The 24549-nt window shown below is 41.2% G+C and overlaps 1 protein-coding gene across 12 annotated transcripts in view; it reads left to right on the forward strand.

Moving 5' to 3' along the window:
- The window catches only part of fam184ab (family with sequence similarity 184 member Ab), a 166439-nt gene that overhangs the window by 29581 nt on the left and 112309 nt on the right, over positions 1 to 24549 (forward strand). For all 12 annotated transcript variants that reach the window (XR_015753705.1, XR_015753703.1, XR_015753702.1 and 9 more), the window contains exons 2-3: positions 16165 to 17013; positions 20984 to 21119. Coding sequence is in view for 5 of the 12 variants with exons in the window: in XM_087981028.1 (XP_087837154.1) it covers positions 16165 to 17013; positions 20984 to 21119 (985 nt within the window). In the remaining 7 variants the exon portion in view is untranslated. The remainder of the gene's footprint in view (positions 1 to 16164; positions 17014 to 20983; positions 21120 to 24549) is intronic.

Here is a 24549-nt window from a genome sequence, read left to right on the forward strand (position 1 = left end):
CTTAATTCCCAAAAATGACTCGTGTCTGGACACTGCACTTATCAGCACCGTATAGTCACCAGGGGACTGCTTACCTGCACCTGCAGGGAACAGGCATGCTTGAATGTGACTGTGGGCTGACAATTTATGTGATCAGTGCAATGACACCCATGTCAGCTCTGCCACATGGACGTATCCGTTCGATACTACAAACTGTGGGGGGCACCTGGGGGATCGGGCGACATGGGTGGACAGACAGATAGACGGAAGGACAGGACAATGCATGGGACTTATGCGACAGACACCCCAGAACTCCCAACTCTGTTCGCAGTAGGGACAATTGCATCCCTAATGTACCGTGCCCAGCAGGGGACATATTCAGAGAAGGATAGTGACCCGCTCCATCAGTCAGAAGTTCTGTACTGACTGGCAGGTTCCCACCACTTTGCGGTCATCATTGAGATCTCTATCTTTGAGGGGCACAGCAGGGTTCAACAGCACTAAAAACCGAAATTACCTTGTATGTGGCCTGACTATCTTGGGCAATAATACCTCAAAAGCCTGGAATCAGTACAGAACTGGCTGGACTCAGACTACACACAGCAGACATGTTGCGCGGTGAATTGTCAATTAGCACAGCAAGGGAGAGTTTGAACAATTATTGATGACAGTTGTATCACCGATGTTATGGATGCTTCCTATAACATTACAGAAGCCATCAAGAATATCCAAGACCAGCTAGATAATTTTTGATAGGGAGCCACAATTACCGATAGCTGGCTAAATTGGTTGATTGGTAAATCTTGGGGACCCTCTTTGGCACACGGGAAAATTCTCCTCATTGCACTCATGCTGGTATTCTGTGAGAGCCTCTGGTGTTTAAAGCTCCGCTGTAAGGTGCTACTGACGAGAACTGTGCCAGCAACGAGTGTCACCATGGAACTGCCCCCAACAAAATTGGAAGTCCATGATACCCTGCGGGAGGAGGGGCTCCTAGAGATGACCTACCTCGACATGTAAATTGGGTGCTGTGCGGCAGATCTCCGCAGTCACCTTGGCCATAAAGTGGGGAGTGAAGTGGGAGATGACACTAGGCACACAGACACACAAGATAGCTACTGAGTCATATATTGGCCACTCGACACACAAGATGACCACTGGACCACAACATGGAGAGAGACAGCAGAGCAAACACAGACACTGCCTGGGGCCATCCGATGGCAGCACAATGCGCTCACAACGTAGTTGGTTAGTTTAAGGTATATGGGGGACAGAATACATATGAGTAGTGTATACTGCCCATTGAAATGTCTGGGTCAGCCAATACCTTTGATAGAAATGCTAACAGTCTGATACAGACTCCATACAGAGTGATAATAGCCAGGGCTGCAGTAATCATCCTTCTTAGGTGAAGAGGTAACAAAGAAAATTGATGAAGGCAGAGGGGTAGATGCTGTCGAAATGGACTTTCGCAAGGCAATAGACAAGATTCCGATGGTAGACTGGTTAGCAAGTTTAGATCATATGAATCCAAGGGGAACTAGCCAGTTAGACACAAAATTGTCTCCTACCTTCAAGACAATGTGGTGGTAGAGAATTGTTTTTCAGACTGGAGGCCTGTAACCAGTGGTGTGCTGCAGGGATTGATACTGGGTCCACTGCTTTTTGTCATTTATGTAAATAATTTGGATGTATATATAGGAAGTATGGTTAGTAATTTTGCAGATGACACCAAGTTTGGTGGTGTGGTGGACAGTGACAAAGGTTGTCTCAGAGTACAATGGGATCTTGGTCAGATAGGCCAGTGGGTCAGGCAGTGACAGAATAAAAACCAAAAGGTGTGCAGATGCTATAAATCAAAAACAAAAATTGCTGGAAAGCTCAGCAGTCAGGTTGCATTTGTGGAGCGAAATCAGAGTTTCGGGTTCAGTGACCCTTCCTGACAACTGAAATTAGCTCGGAAAATGTCAGTTATATGCATATGGTTGAGGTGGTGGAGGTGGGGAATGAGTGGGAGATAAGTACTAACTGATAGGTAGGAATGGAATCCAGAAAGAGAGAAGAACAGTTGGACAGACAAAGGAGTGAATAACAATTTGGCTAGGAGGGTGAACAACTGTTAATGGGGACTACTAATCGCTAACAATGTATGTGTTTAATAGCAGACTATGTGATAACAAGGCCTGGTGTGATGGGATTGGGTTAAGGACGTGGGAGAGCTCAAGCCCAAAGTGCACTCAATCGTGGGGTGGCACAGTGGCATTGCTGCCTCACAGCACCAGGGACCCGGGTTTGATTCCAGCCTCGGGCAACTATTTGTGTGGAGTTTGCACATTCTCTCTGTGTCTGCAGGGGTTTCCTCCAGGTGTTCTGGTTTCCTCCCACAATCGAAAGATGTGCAGGTTAAGTGAATTGGCCATGTTACGTTGCCCATAATGTGGTTTATTAGCTGGGATAAAGATAAGCTAGGGGAATGGGTCTGGGTGGGTTACTCTTCGGAGGGTTGGTGTGAACTTGTTGGACTGAAAGGTCTCTTTCCACGCTGAAGGAATTCTAATTCTAAAAAAATTCTTATTGAATTCAGTATTGAATCCAGAAGGCTGCAGGGTCCCCAAGTGGAAAGCCTGAGACAGTGATGTTTGCCAGGGAACAGGGTGTTTTGAAGTGGCAGGCAACTGGAAGCTCAGGGTCTTTTTTTTGTGGACAGAACATAGACTGGGTCCAACTTTGCAGAACACCTATGTTCTGTTTCCCTAGTGTAGATGAGACCACGTGAGTAGTGAATGCAGTAGATTAGTTTGTGTGAAGTGCAGGTAAAATGCTGCCTCACCTAGATCTGTGGAGGCCCTTGGATATTGAGGAGGGAAGTCATCTATGGAAAGGTTTTACTCCTTCTGCGCTTCCAGGGGTCGGTGCTGTGGGCATGGGGAGAGAAAGTTGGGAATGAATGAAGAGTGGACCAGAGTGTCCCAGAGGGAACAGTCCCTGAAGAAACCTGACAAAGTAGGGCAGGGGAACATGTGACTGGCAGTAGCATCTCGCTGGAGGTGGCTGAAGTGGCCACTAATGATCCTCTGGATGTTGCTGCTGGCGGAATGGTAGGTAAGGACAAGGGGAACCCTTTCAATGTTGTGGGAGGAAAGAGAGGGGTGAGAGCTGAAGTGCACGAGATGAGTTGGACCTAGCTGAGGGCCCTGTCAACAATGGTGCTTGAGAATCCTCAGTTGAGGGAGAGGTGGATGTTTTAGAAATTCCCTAATCGAAATTGGCATCATTGGAATAGATGCAACAGAGACGGAGGAACTGAGAGAATGAAATTCAGTCAATACAGGAAACAGGGTATAAGGATGTATAGTCAAGGGAACTGTGGGAGTCGGTGGGTTTATAAGTGGATGTTGGTGGCCAGCCTATCCTCAGAAACAGGAACAGAGATGTTGAGGAAGGGAAAGGAGGAGTCAGAGATGGACCAGATGAAAGTGAGGGCAGGTTGGAAAGTGGAAACAAAATCAATAAACTTTTTTAATTCTGGACGTGGGAGGGAAGCAGTACTGGTGATAGCATCAATATACTGGGGAAAGGGTTGCAGGTGAGGGCCGGAATAGGACTAGAACAAGGAATGTTCCACATATCCCACAAAGAGACAGACATAACTGGAGCCCATGCAGGTACCCAGGGCCAGCCCTTTGACCTAAAAACAAACTTGATTGAGTTTTTTTGAAGAAGTAACAAAGAGGATTGATGAGGGCAGAGTGGTAGATGTGATCTATGTGGACTTCAGTAAGGTGTTCGACAAGGAAACTGGTTAGCACAGTTAGATCTCACGGAATACAGGGAGACCTAGCCATTTGGATAAAGAACTAGCTCAGAGGTAGAAGACAGAGGGTGGTGGTGGAGGGTTGTTTTTCAGATTGGAGGACTGTGACCAGTGGAGTGCCACAAGGATCGGTTCTGGGGCCACTACTTTTTGTCATTTATACGAATGATTTGGATTTGATCAAAAGAGGTATAGTTAGTAAGTTTGCAGATGATGCCAAAATTTGAGGTGTAGTGGACAGCGAAGAAGGTTACCTCTGATTGTAACGGGATCTTGATCAGATGGGCCAATGGGCTGAGAAGTGGCAGATGGAGTGTAATTCAGTTAAATGTGAGGTGCTTAATTTTGGGAAAGCAAGTCTTAGCAGGACTTATACACTTAATGATAAGATCTTTGCTGAACAAAGGGACCTTGGAGTGCAGGTTCATAGCTCCTTGAAAATGGAGTCGCAGGTAGATAGGATCGTGAAGAAGGTGTTTGGTGTGGTTTCATTTATTGGTCAGAGTATTGAGTACAGGAGTTGGGAGGTCATGTTGCGGCTGCACAGGACATTGGTTAGGCCACAGTTGGAATATTGCGTGCAATTCTGATCTCCTTTCTATGGAAAGATATTGTGAAATTTGAGAGGGTTTAGAAAAGATCTACAAGGATGGGGCTGTTTTCCCTCAGCGTCAGAGGCTGAGGGGGTGACCTTACTGAGGTTTACAAAATTATGAGGGGCATGGATAGGATAAATAGACAAAGTCTTTTTCCTTGGGTGGGAACTAGCGGGCTTATGTTTAGGGTGAGGGGAGAAAGATATAAAAGCGATCTACGGAGCAACTTTTTCACACAAGAGCGTGGTACGTGTATGGAATGAGCTGCCAGAGGAAGTGGTGGAGGCTGGTACAATTGCAACATTTAAAAGGCATTTGGATGGGTATATGAATAAGAAGGGTTTGGAGGGATATGAGCTGGGTGCTGGCAGGTGGGACTAGATTGGGTTGGGAGATCTGGTTGGCATGGATGAGTTGGACTGAAGGATCTGTTTCTATGCTGTCCATCTCTATGACTAATTTGTTCAGAGTAGCAGATGGAGTGGCAGATCAAGTTTAATTTAGATAAATGTGAGGTGTTGCATTTTGATAAAGAAAACCAGGGCAGGGCAGGACTTATACAATTAATGGTAAGGTCCTGGGGAGTGTGGCTGAACAGAGACCTAGAGGTGCAGTGCATTTACTTGAAAGTTGATTGCAGGTAAACAGGGTGGTGGTGAAGATGTTGGAAAAGCTTGCCGCCTTTGACAAGCTTTGAAACATCTGAGGCTGAGGGGTGGCCTTATAAAGGCTTGCAAAATCATGAGGGGCATGGATAGGGTGAATAGCCAAGGTCTTTTACCCAAGGTAGGGGAGTCTAGAGAAATTAGAGGACATAGGTTTAAGGTGACGGGCCAAGATTTAAATGTGTCTTGAGAGGCAACTTTTTCACGAGGAGGGTGGTGCATCTATGGAAAGAGCTATCAGAGGAGCTTGTGGTGGACAGGTTTGTTTGAAATCATAGGCTTTCGAAACTTAGCCCCTTTGTCAGGTGAGGTGAGAGAGAAGTATGTAGACACAAAATTTATAGGCAGAAAATTCAAAAGATCGTACAAATGGTAAGAGTGGAGTGAGGCATAATAAGTCTCTGCAAGTGATCAAAAGTATCAGATGGTGAGAGTGAAATGGGTCACTTTCCAAATAAACCTGTTGGACTATAATCTAGTGTCCTGTGACTTCTGACTTTGTATAACTATGACTCTATAAATTTTGGCAGGAGTTGTTTTTCAGCCATAAAACTGTAGTGCATTGTCAGAAAATTATCAATGCACATACATGGATTATATAGTAATAATGGGGACTTTGTGTTTACACCGTTTGTATTAAAATTATTAGTGCTAATGCTGCGGAAGATGAATTCCTTCAGTGTGTACCAGATGGGTTTTTAGATCATTGAATTGATGAACCAACTGGGGATTGTGCTATTTTGGATTTAGCATTATGTCATGAGCAAAAGGCTATTTATAATCTTACTGGAAAGGAACCATGAAGAAATCATGATCACAACAGGACAGAATTTCACAGTAGGTTTCGAAATTAGATTAGATTAGATTACATTACAGCATGGAAACAGGCCCTTCGGCCCAACAAGTCCACACTGACCCACCGAAGCGCAACCCACCCATACCCCTACATTTACCCCTTACCTAACACAACGGGCAATTTAGCATGGCCAATTCACCTCACCTGCACATCTTTGGACTGTGGGAGGAAACCCACACAGACACGGGGAGAACGTGCAAACTTCACACAGTCAGTCGCCTGAGGCGGGAATTGAACCCGGGTCTCAGGCGCTGTGAGGCAGCAGTGCTAACCACTGTGCCGCCCCAAAATTAGGGTCCTAAGTCTGAACAAAGAAGGAGGCGAAGATATGAGGGGCAAATTGGGTTTTGTTCATTGGGAAAATGAATGAAAAGATTTGATCATATATACGGAAGAACTATATGAAAGGTTTTACATGGTCTACAATATATGTACTTTCCTCTAAGACGCACACACCCAACAGGAAAGGTAAATCAACTGTGCCAAACAAAAGATGTTAAAGATTGCACAAGATCAGAGCAAGTGGCTATAAAGTTGTCAGAACGAATGGTCAAGGCTGAGGAATGGGATTTGGAACCCAGAATAGGTTAACAAAGAAACTGATAAAGAGGAAAAGAAAATACTAATGTCAACTAGCAAGCAGCATAAAGGCAGGATGTAAAAGTTTCTTTAGATACTTGAAAAAGCAAAGATTTGCAAGGACAAACGAGTCCAAAAGAAACGAAAACAGAAAAATGTATAATGGAGAATAGGGAATGGCAGACAGACTAAGCATATACTTTGTCTGTCTTAACAGAGGAAGATACAGAAAATCCAGCAAAGATAGTAGTTAACTAAGGGCTTATGAATATGAAGGACTGAAAGAAATAAATACTCTTAGATAATATGTGAAATTAATTGAATTTAAGTTCCCCTCGATTAAATGAGCTATATCCCAAGTATTGAAGAATGTGACTTTGGAGATAGTGGATGTATTATTTTTAACATTATATAGATTTTTGAAAGGTTCCTGCAGACTGAAATCTAGAAAATGTGATGGACTCATACAACACGGAAACAGAACCATTCGTCCGGCCAGTCCATGCTGACCATAATCCCAAACTGAACCAGTCCCATCTGCCTGTGCTTGCCCCTTATCCTTTTAAACATTTCTTATTCATGTACTTATCCAAATGTCTTTTAAATGTTGTACCCACATCCACCACTTCCTTTATATGTTCATTCCATACGTGAACCACTCTGTTTAAAAAAAATGCCCCTCATGTCTTTTTCAATTATTTCTCCTCTCACTTTAAAATATGCTCCCAGTCTTGAAATTCCCCACCTTAGGGAAAAGCCACTGCCATTTACTTTATCTGTACACTTCATGATTTTATAAACCTCTATAAGGTCAACCCTCATCCCCTTATTCACCAGTAGGGAAAAAAAAGCCTAGCCAGCCTTTCCCTTTATTACTCAAAACTTCAATTCCTGGCAACATCATGGAAAATCATTTCTGAACCCTCTGCAACTTCCTGTAACAGGATGACCAGAATTGTACACAATACTCCAGAAGAAGCCTGATCAACATTCTGTACAACCTCAACATAACATCTGTTATGAAGTTGATGGTGTATACTGTGCCTTTGAGAGAGAGTGAAAACTGGAAAGCACCTGTCATGTGACAGACTTGCAGTCATAGAATGTGTTAGAAAATTGAAAGATGTAACATTTTAGCTGTAACCTGAGTTGTTGTCACAGCCGTTTGAATTTAACCAGTTTAAATTATGCCTCAAGATACTAAAACCCAATTGAATTTGAATTTTACTGTTTTGACAACAATGAACCAATTACATGATTCAGTGTTTGGGGAACTAAAAAAAAGCAGGCAGTTGGGACAATTAGCCGGAAAGAGTACCATCTGCCATTGTCAGACAGACTGCCCAAAAACAAACTCTATCAAAGATACCTTTTTCATATAAAAAATCTGTGGAGCAGAAGACTGAAGACAACCAAGGAAGATCGACACTGAAGACAACAGTCGCTGTCTGGTTTGAAAATTGAGTTGCTGTAAATTTAGTAGGGACTTTATTGGATCAGTATATTGTCATAGAGTGATAGGTAGATAACAGATCTTTAAGAGAAAGGAGGCTTAGATTGTAAATAGTTGTTTAATGTTCACTTTAGAGTTCAAGAATAAAATTGATATTTTTTGTTAAATAGTGGAATTTAGGTAGTTCTCTGTCACTTGTACTTTAACAGATTACGAGACAGGTTGAGCTTTTCTGGGTTGGTTTAGTTTAGGTATGTTTGGCTTAATTAGCAGAAGGATTTACTGCTGTATTGTAACACGTCCCAATTCCTATATTCAAAGGTGTGAGCAATGAAGGCAAGCATATTAAACACCTTTTATAACCATCTGTCTACATGTGATGTAAACTTCAAAGAATTATGTACCTAGCGAGTTTTGAGAAGATTTTTAGCTCCGGTTGAGGTTCTATATTTGGATTTGCTCGCTAAGTTGGAAGGTTCGTTTTCAGATGTTTTGTCACCATACTAGGTAACATCATCAGTGAGCCTCCGAATGAAGCACTGGTGGCATGGTCCACTTTTTATTTGTGTCTTTAGGTTTCTTTGGGTTGGTAATGTCACAACAAGAAATGACATCATTTCCTGCAGTGATGTCATTTCCAGTTAGGAAGTGGCATCACCACAGGAAATGATATCGGCACTGGAAATGACATCACTGACCTAAACACACAAATAGAAAGCAGGCCGTACCACTGGAGGCTCATTGATGATGTTACCTAGTCCGGTGACAAAACGTCTGAAAACAAACCTTCTAGCTCAGTGAGCAAACCTACATCCAGATTATGTACTTGAACCCCAAGGTGTCTCTGTTCTACAACACTCCCCAAAAGTAACTTTTCATCGTGTCCTTGTTTGTTTTACCAAAATGCACTACCTCTCATTTATTCAAATAAAATTCACATCGTCACTCCTCAGTCCATTGATCCAATTAATCTCTGTAATCTTAGATAACCTTCTTCACTGTCTACCATACCATTAAGTTTGGTGTTATCTAGAAACTTACTAACCATGCCTCGTATATTCTCATCCAAATTGGTAATGTAAATAACAAGCAAAAATGGATCCAATACCAATTCCAATGCTACTGGCTGGTGAGAGCAGCCATTTTGGAGAAGGACTGTGAGGTCAAAGTGCTGCTATTTAAGGTCAAAGTAGGGGATTTGGTTAGTGATGGGCTTTGGTGAGGAGGGTGAGCAGCGTTAATCCATTAGTTACTCGAGGGGTAGTAATGGCAGTTAGTGGAGGGGTATGCTCTTCCTATGAGATCAGGGAGAAGCCTTAAATCCCTGATAACTATGTTTGCAGTAAGAGTGTCCACCTGGATTTACTAAGGAGCATACGGGAGTACAAAGTTTTATAGCTAGGAGTTTCATGGATGTGGTCACACAAAAGGATCAGATAGATAGATGAGTGAGTGCCAGGTGGGTTGGCAAGCAGTGCAGGAGTCCCCTGTGGCTGTTCCCATTTCAAACAACAGTTCTGGATACTGTTGGTGAGGCAATGGCCACTTAGGAAACAAATGGGCTCTGTTGTACAGGAGGAAGTGTGAGGTGTAGGCGAGCGGTAGCGATAGGGAACACTATAGTCAGAGGCACAGATAGGTGTTTCTCTGGCCAAGAGCAAGTATGTTATTTCCCTGGTGCCAAGTCAAAGGATGTGCCATTGCAAGCAGGGGACATTCTGAAAGGGGAGGGTGAGCAGCCAGAGGTTGTGGCTCATATTGGTATTAGTGACATAGGCAGAAAGAGGGTTGAGGTCCTGCAAAGGGAACGTAGGGAGTTAGAAAATTGAAAAACAGGACCTCTAGGGTTGTAATCTTGGTATTATTCCCTGTGCCATGTACTAGAAATAGGAAGATAATGCAGTTGGATATGTAGCTAAAGAGGGAGGTATAGGATGAGGGCCTCAGATATTTGGATCATTGGGATCTCTTCCAGGGCAGGAGGATATAAGAAGAATGGGTTGCACCTAAACTGGGTGGGCACCAATGATTTTGCAAGGAGGTTTTCTAATGTCACTCAAAAGGATTTAGACTAGTGTGACAAGGGAAGTGGGGATCAGCGTGTGGAGTGACTGAGGAGAAGTTAGACGTTAAGTCAAGTTAGTCTAATGGGAAGAACTGGTAGGACTGGATTAATGAGCAAGGCACGATTGACGGATTGAAGTGCATTTATGTTAATGCAAGGAGTATAACAGATAAAGCGGATGACCTTAGAGCCTGGATTATGATGTGGTAGCCATCCCAGAAATTTGGTTAAGAAGGGCCGAACTGGCAGTCCAATGTTCCAGGGTTTAGATGTTTCAGGCATAGATGGAAATAAAGGGGATGGAGTAGTTGCATTACAGCTTAAGGAGAATGATACCGCTACACCAAGAGAGGACATCTTGGAGGGCTAACCCATTGAGGCCATATGGGTAGAACCCAGGAATAATAAAGGTGCAATCACTATGATTGGGTTATACTACAGGCCTTCCAATAACCAGCAGACGATAGAGTAACAGATATGTAGGCAGATAATGGAAAGATGTAAAAGCAGCAGGGTTGGTGTAGATTTTAACTTCCTTGATAATTCACTGGGACTTCTGTAGAGCCATGAATTTAGATGGGGCATAATTTATTGGGTGTATCCAGGAGGGTTTCTCGAGAAGGGGCTTTACTCGACCTCTTATTGGGGAATTAACCTAGCCAGGTGATTGAAGTTTCAGTGGGGGAGCATTTTGGGAACAGTAATCAGAAGTCCATAAGTTTTAAGATAGCTGTGGATGAGAATAAGACTGGTTCTCAAGTGGAACTGGAGAAATTAGATTAGGGTGGCCATTTGAGGATAAATCCACTTCTGATGTGGGATTTTTTTTTTAAAAAAGGCCAGTTGATCAGAATTCAGGACCAGCATGATCCTGTGAGGATGAAAGATGAGATTGGCAAGATTCCGGAAACCTAGACGACGAGAGATATTGAAAGTTTAGTGAAAAAACAGGTTTAGGAAACTGAAATTGGACAAGGCCCTTGAGGAATACAAAGGAAGCAGGAAAGCACTAAACCCAAAAATTAGAGGGCTAATATGGGCCATGAAATGTCCTTGGAATTAGGATTAAGGGGAATCTCAAAGCATTTTATCTGTTAATTAGGAACAAGAGGGTAACTAGGGAATGGGTAGGTTCACTTAAGTATAAAGGAAGGAATTTATGCTGGGAACCAGTGGATGGTGGACCAGTGGAGGACTTCATATTTGTATTCACCAAGAAGGAGGACATGGATAATGGTAAGACTATGGAGGGGCATGTTGATATTCTAGGGTATGCTGATATTAAGAGGGTGCAACTGTTGGGTGTCTTGAAAAACATTAAATTAGATAGGTTCCCAGAGCCTAATGGGATCCATCCCCGGTACTAAGCGAAGCAGGAGAGGAGGTTGCTGGTACCTTTTCTCTTTGTATCCTCTTTAGCAACAGTCAAGGCTTGAGAAGAAAGGGCAGGACTTATACGCTTGATGGTAAGGTCCTGGGGAGTGTTGCTAAAGAAAGAGACCTTGGAGTGCAGGTTCATAGTTCCTTGAAAATGGAGTTGCAGGTAGATAGGATAGTGAAGAAGGCATTTGGTCTGCTTGCCTTTATTGGTCAGAGCATTGAGTATCGGAGTTGGGAGGTCATGTTATGGCTATACAGGGCATTGGTTAGGCCTCTTTTGGAATATTGTGTTCAATTCTGGTTTCCCTCCTATACAAAGGATGTTGTGAAACTTGAAAGGGTTTAGAAAAAATTCCAGAGTTGTAGGGTTTGAGCTTTAGGGTGATGCTGAATAGGCTGGGGCTGTTTTTCCTGGAGCTTTGGAGGCTGAGGGGTGACTTTGTAGAGGTTTATAAAATCATGAGGGGCAGGAATAGGGTAAATAAGCAAAGTCTTTTTCTTGGGGTGGGGCAATCTAAACTAGAAGGTAGAAGGTTTAAGATGAGAGGGGAAAGATTTAAAAAGGACCTGAGGGGCAACCTTTTCATGCAGAGGATGGTGCATGTATGGAATGAGCTGCCAGAGGAAGTGGTGGAGGCTGGGACAATTACAACCTTTAAATGATATCTGGAGGGTATATGAATGGGAAGAGTTTGGAGGAATATGGGCTGGTTGCTGGCAAATGGGACTAGAATAATTTAGGTTATCTGATCATCATGAACAAGTTGGACCGAAGGGTCTGTTTCCATGCTGTACATCTCTATGACTGGATGACTCTAAGACTGGAGAACAGCCAATGTTGTTCCTTTGTTTAAGAAGGGCAGCAGGAATAATTCAATAAATTATAGGCTGGTGAGTCTTACATCAGGAGTAGGCAAATTATTGATGAAGATTCTAAGAGTCAGGATTACTTGCATTTGGAAAATAATTTTTTTGGATTTTTTTTCTGGGATAGGCCCCAGCCTATTCATCATCACCCTATAGCTCAAACCCTACAACTCTGGAATTTTTTCTAAACCCTGTCAAGTTTCACAACATCCTTTCTGCAAGGAGCTGTTGTTTCAAATTTGATTGAGTTTTTTGAGGAAGTCACAAAGACTATTGATGAGGGTAGGACAGCAGATTTTGTTGGCACTAAAAGCATTTGATAAGGTTGCTCATGGTAGGCTTGTCCAGAGATTAAGAAACATGGGATCCATGGTGAGTTGGATATAGAATTGCCTTGGTTGTTGTGGAGGCTGTTTTCTGACTTGAGAAGTCTGTACCAGTGGTGTTCTGCAAAGATCAGTGCTGACACCTCTGTTGTTCATAATGCAAATTTGGATGAAAATGGTCTGATCATAAGTTTACAGTTAACAAAAAATTGTGGAATTGTAGATAATAAGGAAAGTTGTCAAAGCAGGATATAAATCAGTTGGAAAGTTGAGTGGAGAGATGGAGTTTAATCCAGACAGTTGTGAGGTGATGCATTTGGGAGGTCAAATACAAGAGGAAAGTATATAGTAAGTGGCAGGACCCTTGAGAGTATTGATGTATGGAGAGACCTTGGGTGCAGGTCCTGATAGTCGCAACATAAGTGGATAAGATGGTAAAGAAGACATGGCATGCTTGCCTACATTGGCATGTTGACAAATCATGCTGCAGCTTCAAAAAACTTCTAACTAGGCCATTTTTGGGTATTGTGCTCAGTTCTGATCACCACACTACAGGAAGGATATTTACTCTGTGGAGATGATGCACAGGTAGTTTACCAGTATGTTGCCTGGATTGGAGTCTCTTGGCTGTGATTAGAGCTTGGACAAACTTGTTTGTTTTTGCTAGAGCTTCGGAGACTTGGGTGGGTGGGGGCAACCTGATAGCAGGATGTAAATTTTTGAGAGACATAGGATGGATAGTGGAGTCATTTCCAAGAATGGGAATGTTAAATACTAGGAGACAAAGGCTTAAGGTGAGAGGGGGAAAGTTTAAAGGAGGCGTGTGAGGCAAATTTTTACAAAGAGGGTGGTACATGACTGGAATGTGTACCAGGGGAGGAGTTGGAAGTAGATGTGGTAGCAACATTTAAGAAGCATTTAGACATATATGGGCAGGTATAAAGGGATACGGACCATGTGCAGGCAGATGGGAGATTTGTTTAGAAAAATATAATGATCATAGTGTCCTGAAGGGCCTGTCCCTATGCTTCTATTCCATGCGCTGTGAGAGACAAAGTTAAGAACAACTCACATTTTAGTTTGACAAGAGTTGGAGGGCAAGTGTTACAATCTGTATAAAGATATAACTAACACTCACAAAATAATTATACTGTTCGGCAGAGTCCAAGCGGATTTATAAAAGGGAAATCAAAATTGTTGGAGTTGTTTTGAGAATGTTACTACTGGCATTGATAGAAGAGAACCAGTGGTTGTGGTTAGGTTATTAGAAAGCTTCTGGTGAGGTCCCATGCAGGAGATTAGCAAACAAAATTGGGGCACATGTTAATTGGGTGGGATATACTATTATCAATTGAGATTCTGGTTAACAAACAGAAAACAAAAATATAAGAATAAATGAGTCATTCTCGCAAGGGCCGGCTGCTACTAGTTGGGTAACACAAATTTCAGACTTTAGGCCAAGGTTATTCACAATTGATGGGTGAACAGAACTACTTCAAATTTTCTGATGACACAAACTAGGTGGTGATGTGAGTTATGAGGAGGATACAGGGAAGCTTCAAAGACACATGGACAGGCAAGTAAATGGCACGAACGTGATAGGTGGAACATCACATAAATAAGCAAGTTATTCACTTGAAGAAAAGCTGAAAGGCAGAGGACTTCTTAAGTAGTGATGTCATAGAGTCATACAGCATGGAAACAGACACTTCTATCGAATCAGTCCATGCCAACTATAATCCCAAATTAAACTAGTCCTACCTGCCTGCTCCTGACTCATATCCTTCCAAACCTTTCCTATTTCTGTACTTATTCAAATGTCTTCTAAACATTGTAATTGTGCCCACATCCATCACTTGCTCAGGAAATTCATTCCACATACGTACTGCCCTCTGCGTAAAATAAAATTTGACACTCGTGCCTTTTTTAAACTCTATCTTCTCATCTTAAAAATGTGCTCCCTAACCTTAAAATCCCCATCCTAGGGAAATAGCACCTACCATTAACCATATCTATGCCCCTCATGGTTTTAAAAACTTCCATAAGATCACCTCTCAATCTCCTATGCTCCTGTGAATAAAGATCGGAAGTGTTAATATCGAAATGGATTTAAAAACACTTGTTCATGAGTCACTAAAAGCCAGTGAGTAGTTCAGCAATCAATAACCAAGACAGATAGTTTGCTGACTTTCATAATGTTGTGGTTATTTCCAGTGATTGACCATAGAATATTGAGTACAGGTTTTAATCATGTATTCAATCATATGCAGGGAAACAGTCCACTTTAGTCTAGCTGAAATGAAAACAATGCCAAATTTAAGAAATTCATCAATTAATACACTTTTTGTCATGTCTGTCAATTTCAATCTTGTCAGTACATAATGATACAAGAAACAGACGTTTCCAATCCTCGGTACGTCTTGATTTACCTAGACAAGGATTGCTTAATCTTAGCCTAGCCTGGTACTGTTTGCTTTAACCCTTTTCTGTTTATTCTATACCCCCCCCCCCCCCCCCACCTCTGTCTCCTAACCAATTAATCTATCATGCTTGCTAAGGTCTTTACATAAGGTTCCTACTGTTCATCTGGCAAAGTCTGCTCTCTTAATTTTACTGTGAACGTGGGATTTCAGATTTCACCCTTTTTGTCTAATTAACATATATAATTATAAGGGGATTTGGGTACAGAAGTAAAGATACCTTGGTGATACTGCATCTAGCATATTGTGTAGACCTTTTCTCCTTTATCTAAGCAAGGATGTATTTTCCCTTGAGAGATTGCAAAAGAGGTTTTCCAGACTAATCGCTGGGATGGTGGAATTGTTTTATGAGGAGAGATTGAGGAAGCTAGGCCTATATTCTCTTGAGTTTTGAAGAATGAGAGGCAATATAAATGAAACTTATGATATTTTTTACAAGGTGTAACAGGGTAGCTGTGGTAGGATGTTTCCTCAGGCTTTGAGGAGAAAGTGAGGACTGCAGATGCTGGAGATCAGAGCTGAAAATGTGTTGCTGGAAAAGCGCAGCAGGTCAGGCAGCATCCAGGGAACAGGAGAATCGACGTTTCGGGCATAAGCCAGGCTGGCAAGTCTTAGAACTTGGGAACACAATCTCACAATAAAGGACAGGCATTTTAGGCTGAGACAAGAATATTCGTCACTGAGGTTTGAGAACCTTTGGAACTTTCTGTACCACGAAGTTATGGATTGAACATGCTCAAGGCACAGATGGTTAGATTTCTGCATATTAGTGACATGAAGGGAGAAAGGGCTTAGAGCTACATGCTCAATAATGACTCTCTAAAATGGCAGCGGGCACTCAAGGGGCCAAATTACCTACCTCTCCCAAGTTCCATGTTCCTCTAAGAGAAACTGAAGGAAGTTTTAAGTTCAGGGCTAAGATGGTTCTCTGCAAAAACAGTTCTTTTCTCCTATTCCTGAAGGACAGTTCAGGTACAAATGTTACTTACATCACGATACAATGTTTCATCTAAGTCCTTACAAAGTAGCAAATCCTCTTGTGAAAACAATTCCATGACTCATCAATTAACCTTGTAAGTATAGTGCGTTTTATTGTTTTTACAGGTGATCTATGCCTTAAATACTAAAAATGATGAACATGAGACTGCTATCCAGGCACTCAAAGAGGCACATGAGGAAGAAATCCAACAAATCTTTGATGAAACAAAAGAGAAGATGCTTCGCTATAAGGATAAAATTGATGAAGAAATAGAACTACGGAAGAGAATTCAGTCTTTGGAAGAATCTCTGGAACAGCATGAACGGATGAAACAGCAAGCACTTGCAGAATTTGAAGCCTATAAGCAGCAGGTAGAAGATGCACAGCTTGCTACAGAGACTCATCAATTGCAAGATGTTGCGATTATGTCTAGGAATATCCAAGAAATTAAGGAAAACTTTGATGATAAATTACAACACTTTATCCAGTTAGAAACCCAGTTTGGACCGAATAAACAACAAGCCGTGGAAGATCTGCAAGCGACTCACAAGCTCGAGATCCAGAATCTGTTAAGGACACATCAAAATCAATATGAAACTTCAAGTAAACAACAGGAGAAGTTACAGCAGCTGCTTAAAGATGAGCTAATTGCTGCAAACAATAAAATTCAAGATTTTGCACTTGAAAAGCAAAAGCTAATGGTAGAATTTGAAGCTAAATTGACCAAAGCTCAAGCCTTTCATGAGCATGAAATTGAAGCTTTAAAGTCTCAACATGCATCAGAAAATTTGCTTCAGTGGAAACAGAGGGAAACTCAACTAAAGATGGAATTTCAAATCCAAGAGATTGATTTGAAAAAGGCATTTGATGAGCTACAGACAGAATTGCAGCTCACTCAGGAGGATGCCAAAGAAATGAGGAACAAATGTGAACAGTTTCAAGAAGCATTAAACAAAGCAGAAAACAATGTACAAGTAAGAATTTATATTAATGATTAGTTTAAGCAGTATTTTCTCTTCACATGTTTTTAACAAAGTACAACCGAAGATAAGAATGCGTATAACCCGAGCTAATGTCTGAATTAGTCACCATTGAGAATTGAAGCTAGTTTTGTTTTATTTTATGCTGATATATCATGAGTAACTTCTATATATAAAACAGAAGTTCTGCCCAAATTCAGATATCTTAGATAGTAAAATTAATATTGTGAATCATGGATAGTTTACATAAAGATACATTGAAGTATCTGTTAGACTTCTTCTTAAGTAAGGAAATCCTTCCAGAGAGTAAGATGTAACAGTTGGATAACTTTTACGGTGAGGCAGTAAAATCTTTGTGAATTGCTTTCAGAGAATCATTAGTTGTTTTTAAAACACTCCCCAGATAGCCCCAATAACTTGTTTAATTGAGTCATTGCACAGTTTAGCACCAGTCATTCAGGCCCAAATACCTCAGCTTTAAATGTTCAGGCTGTAATAAGTTTGCTAATTTCACTGGCCTGTGGGCATCTTCCAGTAATACCTGGATATTGCCATCCAAAGCATGATTGCAATGTAATGTCTTAGGACATTGCAAATGGTGGGAAAAGTTATATAGGCCATTTCTTGGGATTTTGCAAAGATGAAACAACTCCAGAGCCATTTTACAATGGTAAACATGATTTCATTGCAGGATTTTCACTCGCATCCCTGATACCCTTCAGCCAAGCATGCAGCCCAGGTTTTCAACGATTAGGTCAACTGGGAGAGCTGTTGACTACTTGATGGGCATTTTTATTTGATTCAAATCAAGCTTTTTGTGTGATCTGTTGTGTCAATTTCTTACTCTTTATTTTCACAAGATGAAGAATGAAATTTTGCCTTTGTTATTGTCATTTAAGTGGTCTGTTTGACACTTTATGGGGTTATAGATACAGTAATTCTATTTCAAAAGATGATTTGTGAGTACTTAAAAACAGCCTGCACAAGGCATTACTAAGATTGAGTTCATTTGTTCTGTATGTAGTGTATACTGGATGTTTGGGCATGGAAAGGCAATGCATTAGAATTAGGGGTGTTTGTGGTTGTGGGTGGTTGCATGAGGTCTACAAGCAGGGATAAGGATTGATCATTTTGTTCACTCATTCAAGGGATGTGGATATAGCCAGCGAGGCCAGCATTTATTACACATCCATAATTTCCCTCAGTGCAGTTCAGAATCAACTACTTTGCTGTGGGTGTGGAGTCATATGTAATCTTGACCAGACGAGGATGACAGATTTCCTTCCTTGTGGTTACATGATTGCAATAGGTTAGCCTTTTATTGTTCATCGTCATTGAATTCAAAGTTTTCCCTATGCAAGCCCTGATTTGAACCCATATCCCCAGAACAAAAGCCTGGGATTCTACTTTACTATCTATTGCTATTAATACTATATCACATGGGTTGGCATGAGGAGTACGTTAGCGATGAGGGTTTTAGAAGGTGTAAGATGTCACAAACAAAATTCCAAAATTCCCAAGCTTCAAGGTGGGTTTTCTGACCAGCTTGCCCATATATGTTATCACCTTCCGCCTGACTACTCGCGTTCAGTGTTGGCCAGCTCAAGTCTATCCTGCAGCCCCACTCCACAGTAAAGATCAAACAATTTAAGGATGTTTTTTATAACTAGGAGCAGTGAGCTTGAAAATTTTTCAACTTGAGCTAGCCACCTCTGTAGCGAATAACCGTGCACTCCATGTTTCTTTACCTTCAACCTGCATCGGACTATTAACATGGAACAAGATGTATTAGTGTTTCACAAGATTTAATCCTTGAAGGCAGTGGGAAGGCTTATGCCCGAAACGTCGATTCTCCTGTTCCCTGGATGCTGCCTGACCTGCTGCGCTTTTCCAGCAACACATTTCCAGCGCGGAAGGCTGGATGTGACAGATACATCTTTAACTAGATTTTGATCAGTATTTGCACTAAAAATTTGGCAAAGGTGGCATTGTCTTTTAATTTGGGAAACAGTGTAATACTGTACCATTCAATTTGATCCTCCAACTTAAAGCCATACTCTGCCACTCTCCCGATACTTCTTGACATCTTTAGCCTTCGAAATCTTAAATACAGCATGTGTGTGACTCCACCACTACAGCCTTCAGAAGTAGAGAATTCCATGCGTACACCACTCCCTGAGTAAGTAAATTTCTCCTCAGTTCAGTTTCAAACTGCCTACTATGTATCCTGAGACAGGGCCCCATGTCTTGGAATTCCTGGTTAGGGAAAACATCATCCCTGCATCCTGACTGTCGGTACTTCATATGTTTCAATGAGATCATCTCTCATTCCTGCAGACTATAGTGAAATTACAGACCCAGTCCACCCAGGGTCTCTTTGTACAATAAATCTAGCATCCCAAAAATCAGTCAGTTGAAACTTCCCTGTAGTCCCTTTATGGCAAGAGTACCTTTTCTCTGATAGGGAGGCCAAAACTGCACACAATACTTCAGACATGATCTTATCAATGCCCTATAATGTTGCGGTAAGACTTTCTTGGTCCAGTATTAAAATCTTTTTTGCAGTGAAGGCCTACATATCCTTTGCCTCCCTTATGGCTTGCTGCACCTGCATGTGCACTTTCAGTAAACAGCAATGTTCTCTGCCAGTCTGGTGTTCTATGCAAGCTGATCAAGGTTGGCAAATAGATGATGGTGTAGTTTGAGAAGCTGCTGCCATGCATGGGCTTTGGAGCCCTGCGCAGCCATTAAAAAAGGGCACCCCAGGTCCTTTCTACATCAATCTTTCCCAGTCTATCACTATTTAACTAATATTCTGCTGTTCTGTTTTCCTACCAAATGGACATTCTCACACTTGGTAATAACATTATACTGCACATAACATGCATTTTCCACTCACTCAACTTGTCTAAACTTCCCTGAATCTTTATATCCTGAAATGAGCTGCCAGAGGAAGTGGTGTAGGCTGGTATAATTGCAACATTTAAAAGATACCTGGTTGGGCCTATGAATAGGAAAGGTTTAGAGGGATCTGGCCAAATGCTGGCAAATGGGACGAGATTAATTAAGGATATCTGGTCATCATGGACAAGTTGGACCGAAGAGCCTGTTTCCATGCTGTACAGCTCTATGACTCTTGACCTATTCTCCCTGCCACTTTCAATACCATCTAGTTTTGCATCATCAGCAATCTTGGAATTATCGCACTCCATTCCCTCATCACAATCATGATATATGTTGTGAACAGCTGGAGCTCAAACACTGTTTCCTATGATGCTCCACACCAAAAACCACCCATTTATTCCTACACCGTCTTTCCTGTCTGCTAACTAGTTTTCAAACCTTGCCAGTATATTATCACCAATTCCAAGTGCTTTGACTTTGTGCACTAGCCTCGTGCATGTTAATTTACAAAAAGTTGTGGCATAATGGTAATGCTGTTGGACTAGTAATCCAGAGCTCAGACAAATGCCCTGGGGATATGAGTTCAAATCTCACCATTGCAGCTGGGGGGAGTTTTAAATTATTGAATTAATTAAAAAGAAAGTAAAGGAATATAAAACTAGTTTCGGTAATGGTGTTGAGGATGGTTTACAGGTGCTCTTTTAGGTGAGAAATCTACAATCCTTATCTGTTCTGACCAACATGTGACTCCAGACTTCCAGCTTGACACTCTTAATTGCCCTCTGAAATGGCTTAACAAGGAATTCAGTTCAAGGAAATTTAGGATGAGTCTCAAATGCTGGCTTCACTGGCAACACTCACTTCCCATGAAAGAATAAAGAAAAAAAGTATAGGTAGCATTGGAATTATTTATGATTGTCATGGGTTTGTGAGTGGCATGAGACTGGTAAAACTAAGGATCTCTGTTTTAAACTTTTTTTTTTGCTGAAAGTACATTGAGTTGAGAGTCCAGTTGTAACCCATGATCTTTTCTTTAACAATTTGGTGACTCTTCTTTCAGATGCTTCAGCAACAGCTGGAAGAGAATCAACAGAAAGCTGATGGTACTCTTGCAAAACAAAAACAGTTAGGAGATGAACTGCTTGCTTGTAAGCATCACATTCAACAGCAGTCCACAGAATTGCTGCTTAAAACAAGTATGTCCACTTTGTTTAAAACACATTTATTTAAAAAGTTTACTTCCACTACTTGATTCACTCTATTTTCCTCAGTTTTACAGATTTTTTTAAAAACTGTGAAACGTAACTTTTAAATAAATTAATCTAGGGTATAAAGAATGCTTTGATAATGAGGAAGAAAAGAGCATCAGTTGATTATTTTCTTAAGATATGTATATTGCATTTTCATATTTTTTTGAAGTTGGAATTCAGAGCTCCAGAGGTATATAACTGTTGAATGTGACAACATGCTTATCCATCTTTTGTTGAATGCTGGCCAATTACTAAACACACAGATTTAAATTTCCAACTGTTAGCAATTTTATTTCCTATTAGGATTTCTGAGAGGAAATTTGTATTGGTCTTCCAGCACCAGGAGGCTGCCTTTTTATCTGTATGTCATAGGTTTATGTCTTAAATGGGTGACCCCTTATTTTTTAAGAAGTGACCTCTAGTTCTGGACTCTCACACAAGAGGTAATACCCATTTCACATCCACTCTCTCAAGTCCCGTCAGGATCTTGTGTGTTTCAATTAAGTCACTTCTTACGGTTCAAATCCCCAGTGGATATAAGCATACCTAGTCTCAACATCATTCAAAAGATAAGTCATGCATTCCTAATATTAGTCTAGTAGACCTTTGAACTGCATCTAACACACTTATATTCTACTATAATACTCTATATAATGCACGTGATTTGGTTTCATCTATGTCACTGAAGCATAATGAATGGCCTTGACAAAATGGACATAGAGGTAATGTTTCCTGTTGAAGAGAGGTTGAGTAGGTTAGGTTTGATTTCATTAGAAAAAGGAGATTGAGGGGGGACCTGATTGTGAGGTCTACAAAATCGTGAAGTGTACAGACAGGGTAGATAGAGATAAGCTTTTTTCCAGGGTGAAAGATTCAAGGACGAGAGGTCACGCTTTCAAGGTGAGAGGTGAAAAGTTTAAGGGGGATACACGTGGCCAGTTCTTTACACAGAGGGTGGTGGGTATCTGGAACGTGCCAGCAGAGGTAGTAGAGGCAAGCACGGTAGATTCATTTAAGATGAGTCTGGGCAGATGCATGAGTTGGTGGGGAGCAGAGGGACATAGATGCTTAGGAATTGAGTGACAGGTTTAGACAGTAGATTTGGATCGGCTCGGGCTTGGAGGGCTGAAGTGCCTGTTCCTGGGCTGTAAATTTTCTTTGTTCTTGTTCTTTGTTCTATTCAGAAGAGGTTTTTTTTAATGTTCTCTGACTTGCCTCAGAAAGCAGTGGGAGTTAGATTATCAAATTTTTATTAAGGCAGAGGCAGATGATTTGTTGTTAGGCATGGAATCAAAGATTATCAGAAGTAGAGAGGAATGTAGAATTCAAAACACAAGCCTTAATCCTATTGAATGGTGGAGCAGGCTCTACTTATTTCTTCTACTGTTTTATATGCTTGTAAACCTTGTTACTTCAATTCCTTTTGCAATAAACAATAACATTTTATTAGCTTTCCTAATTACCTACTGAACCTTCATGCTAACCTTTTATGACACATACACCATGAAATCCAGATCTCTGTGTATCTCAGAGCTCTGCAATCTCACTGTTTAGATAATGGGCAACTTCACACTTACCACATTGTGTTCTAGTAGCCAGATCTTTATCTACATAGCTTATGTTTATCTCTTTGTGACCAATTTATGCCAACCTCACAGCCGATCATCAGTCAGTTTAACACTCATGCATTTAGTCTTTTCATCCAATTTGTTTATGTACATTATTAAAAAAAAATTGAGTCACCAGCACTAATCCTTTAGCACACCACTCATCACTCAAACAGAAAATCACACCCATATATGCTCTCTGTTTTCTGTAAGGTAGCCAGTTTTTTCCCCACACCATATTAGCCTAAGTATATTCACTCTGCATGTATTGCAAATAAGCGATGAAATAATTGCAAGTGAAATGGAGCTGGCATGTGCAAACACATGCAATATGTTTTTTCCCCTTCAACATATTAATGTCCAGCAGATGTGGATCCGCTACATTCGCTATTTAAACTTACACTGACTCTCTTCTAATTAAAACTAACACATCAATTATCTCACTGGGCACTTTTTAAAAAAGTTCCAACATTAAGCCCATCAGTCTTGTCAGACTGCAGCTGCACCAATTCCTGGTGATTGCAATTTTCTTCTACTTCCCTCCCTTCCATTTCTTGATTTGCACCTATATCTGAGATGTTACATGCATTCTTCATGGTGAAGACTGCAGGATGAGATAATGGCACTTCAATGGTGAAAACTTCAATGGCCTGGTAATCCAGAGATGCAAGCTGATGTAGGTTCAAATCTTACCATGACATTTGGGAGGAGGGGGGAATTAAATATTTAGGGTAGCGGATGGAGTGCCAATCAAATGGGCTGCCTTATCCTTGATGGTGTTGAGCTCTTCTGGCATTGTTCGACCTGCACTTTTCCAGGAAGTGAGGAGTACTCCATCATGCTCCTGCCTTGAGCCTTGCAGGCTGTGGACAATCAGATGGGTTGCTCACCGCTGAATTCCTCGTCTGTGACCTGTTCTTGTAGTCACTCTGTTTATATGGCTGATTAATTTACTTTTCTGGGAAAGAAGTGTTTTATTTCTGTAAAGCAGGGCAGACTGTTTATTAATTAATGTAACTTTCAGGACACACAAGTATGCTACACTGAAAACCAACTGATAAACTAGCAACAGTCTGGAACAGACATTGAGGATATTTCAATTGAACGCTACCTTATCTCAAATCAAAAGATGTTTAATGATTGATCATTTTGTTTAATTGTTATTGAACTCAAAAATGGGATATTAACTGCTGATTTGATTTCAAAGCAAGCAAATATTTGAGGTTATTGAACCTGAGCAATATCAGACTTCCAGAATAGGGGCCCTAAGATAGTTTACCCTTCAGCAATGACTATAACAGAGAATCATGCAAAAATCCTAATGCAGCTGCCTGTATGAGATACCTCTGATGGGCAGTTACCTGGTGTCTAGAGCCCTCAAGAAAAATCACCAAATTTGAATTGCTATCAAAAGTGTTTGGAAGAGTTTTGACTTCGTTACCTTGATAGTTGACCAGGAAAGGTTGGAGATATTAAAATCTGCTCTGAGTTCACTCTCATATCCACTTGATTCCTATGGTCACTGTCCATGTCGCATCCTACCCCTTTCACCCACTTGGTTCCCTATCTCTTTACTTAGCATAAACACATCTTTTGTCAGTAGCTGGCAAAGTAGTTTTAAAACACAAAATATGATTGCTATGGCTGCAAATGGGTAGTGGTTCCACTACTAATCCATTCCGCTGCTACCTGCATTGATTGCTGGTACTGGAATGTGCTACTGGAAGTCTCCTGCCTGGATGGTTGACCATAAATTTCTGTAACTTTTT

Source organism: Chiloscyllium plagiosum, unplaced genomic scaffold, assembly GCF_037043375.1.
Source record: "Chiloscyllium plagiosum isolate Xiang-an unplaced genomic scaffold, Cpla_swu_hap1 HiC_scaffold_3, whole genome shotgun sequence".
NCBI lineage: Eukaryota > Metazoa > Chordata > Chondrichthyes > Orectolobiformes > Hemiscylliidae > Chiloscyllium > Chiloscyllium plagiosum.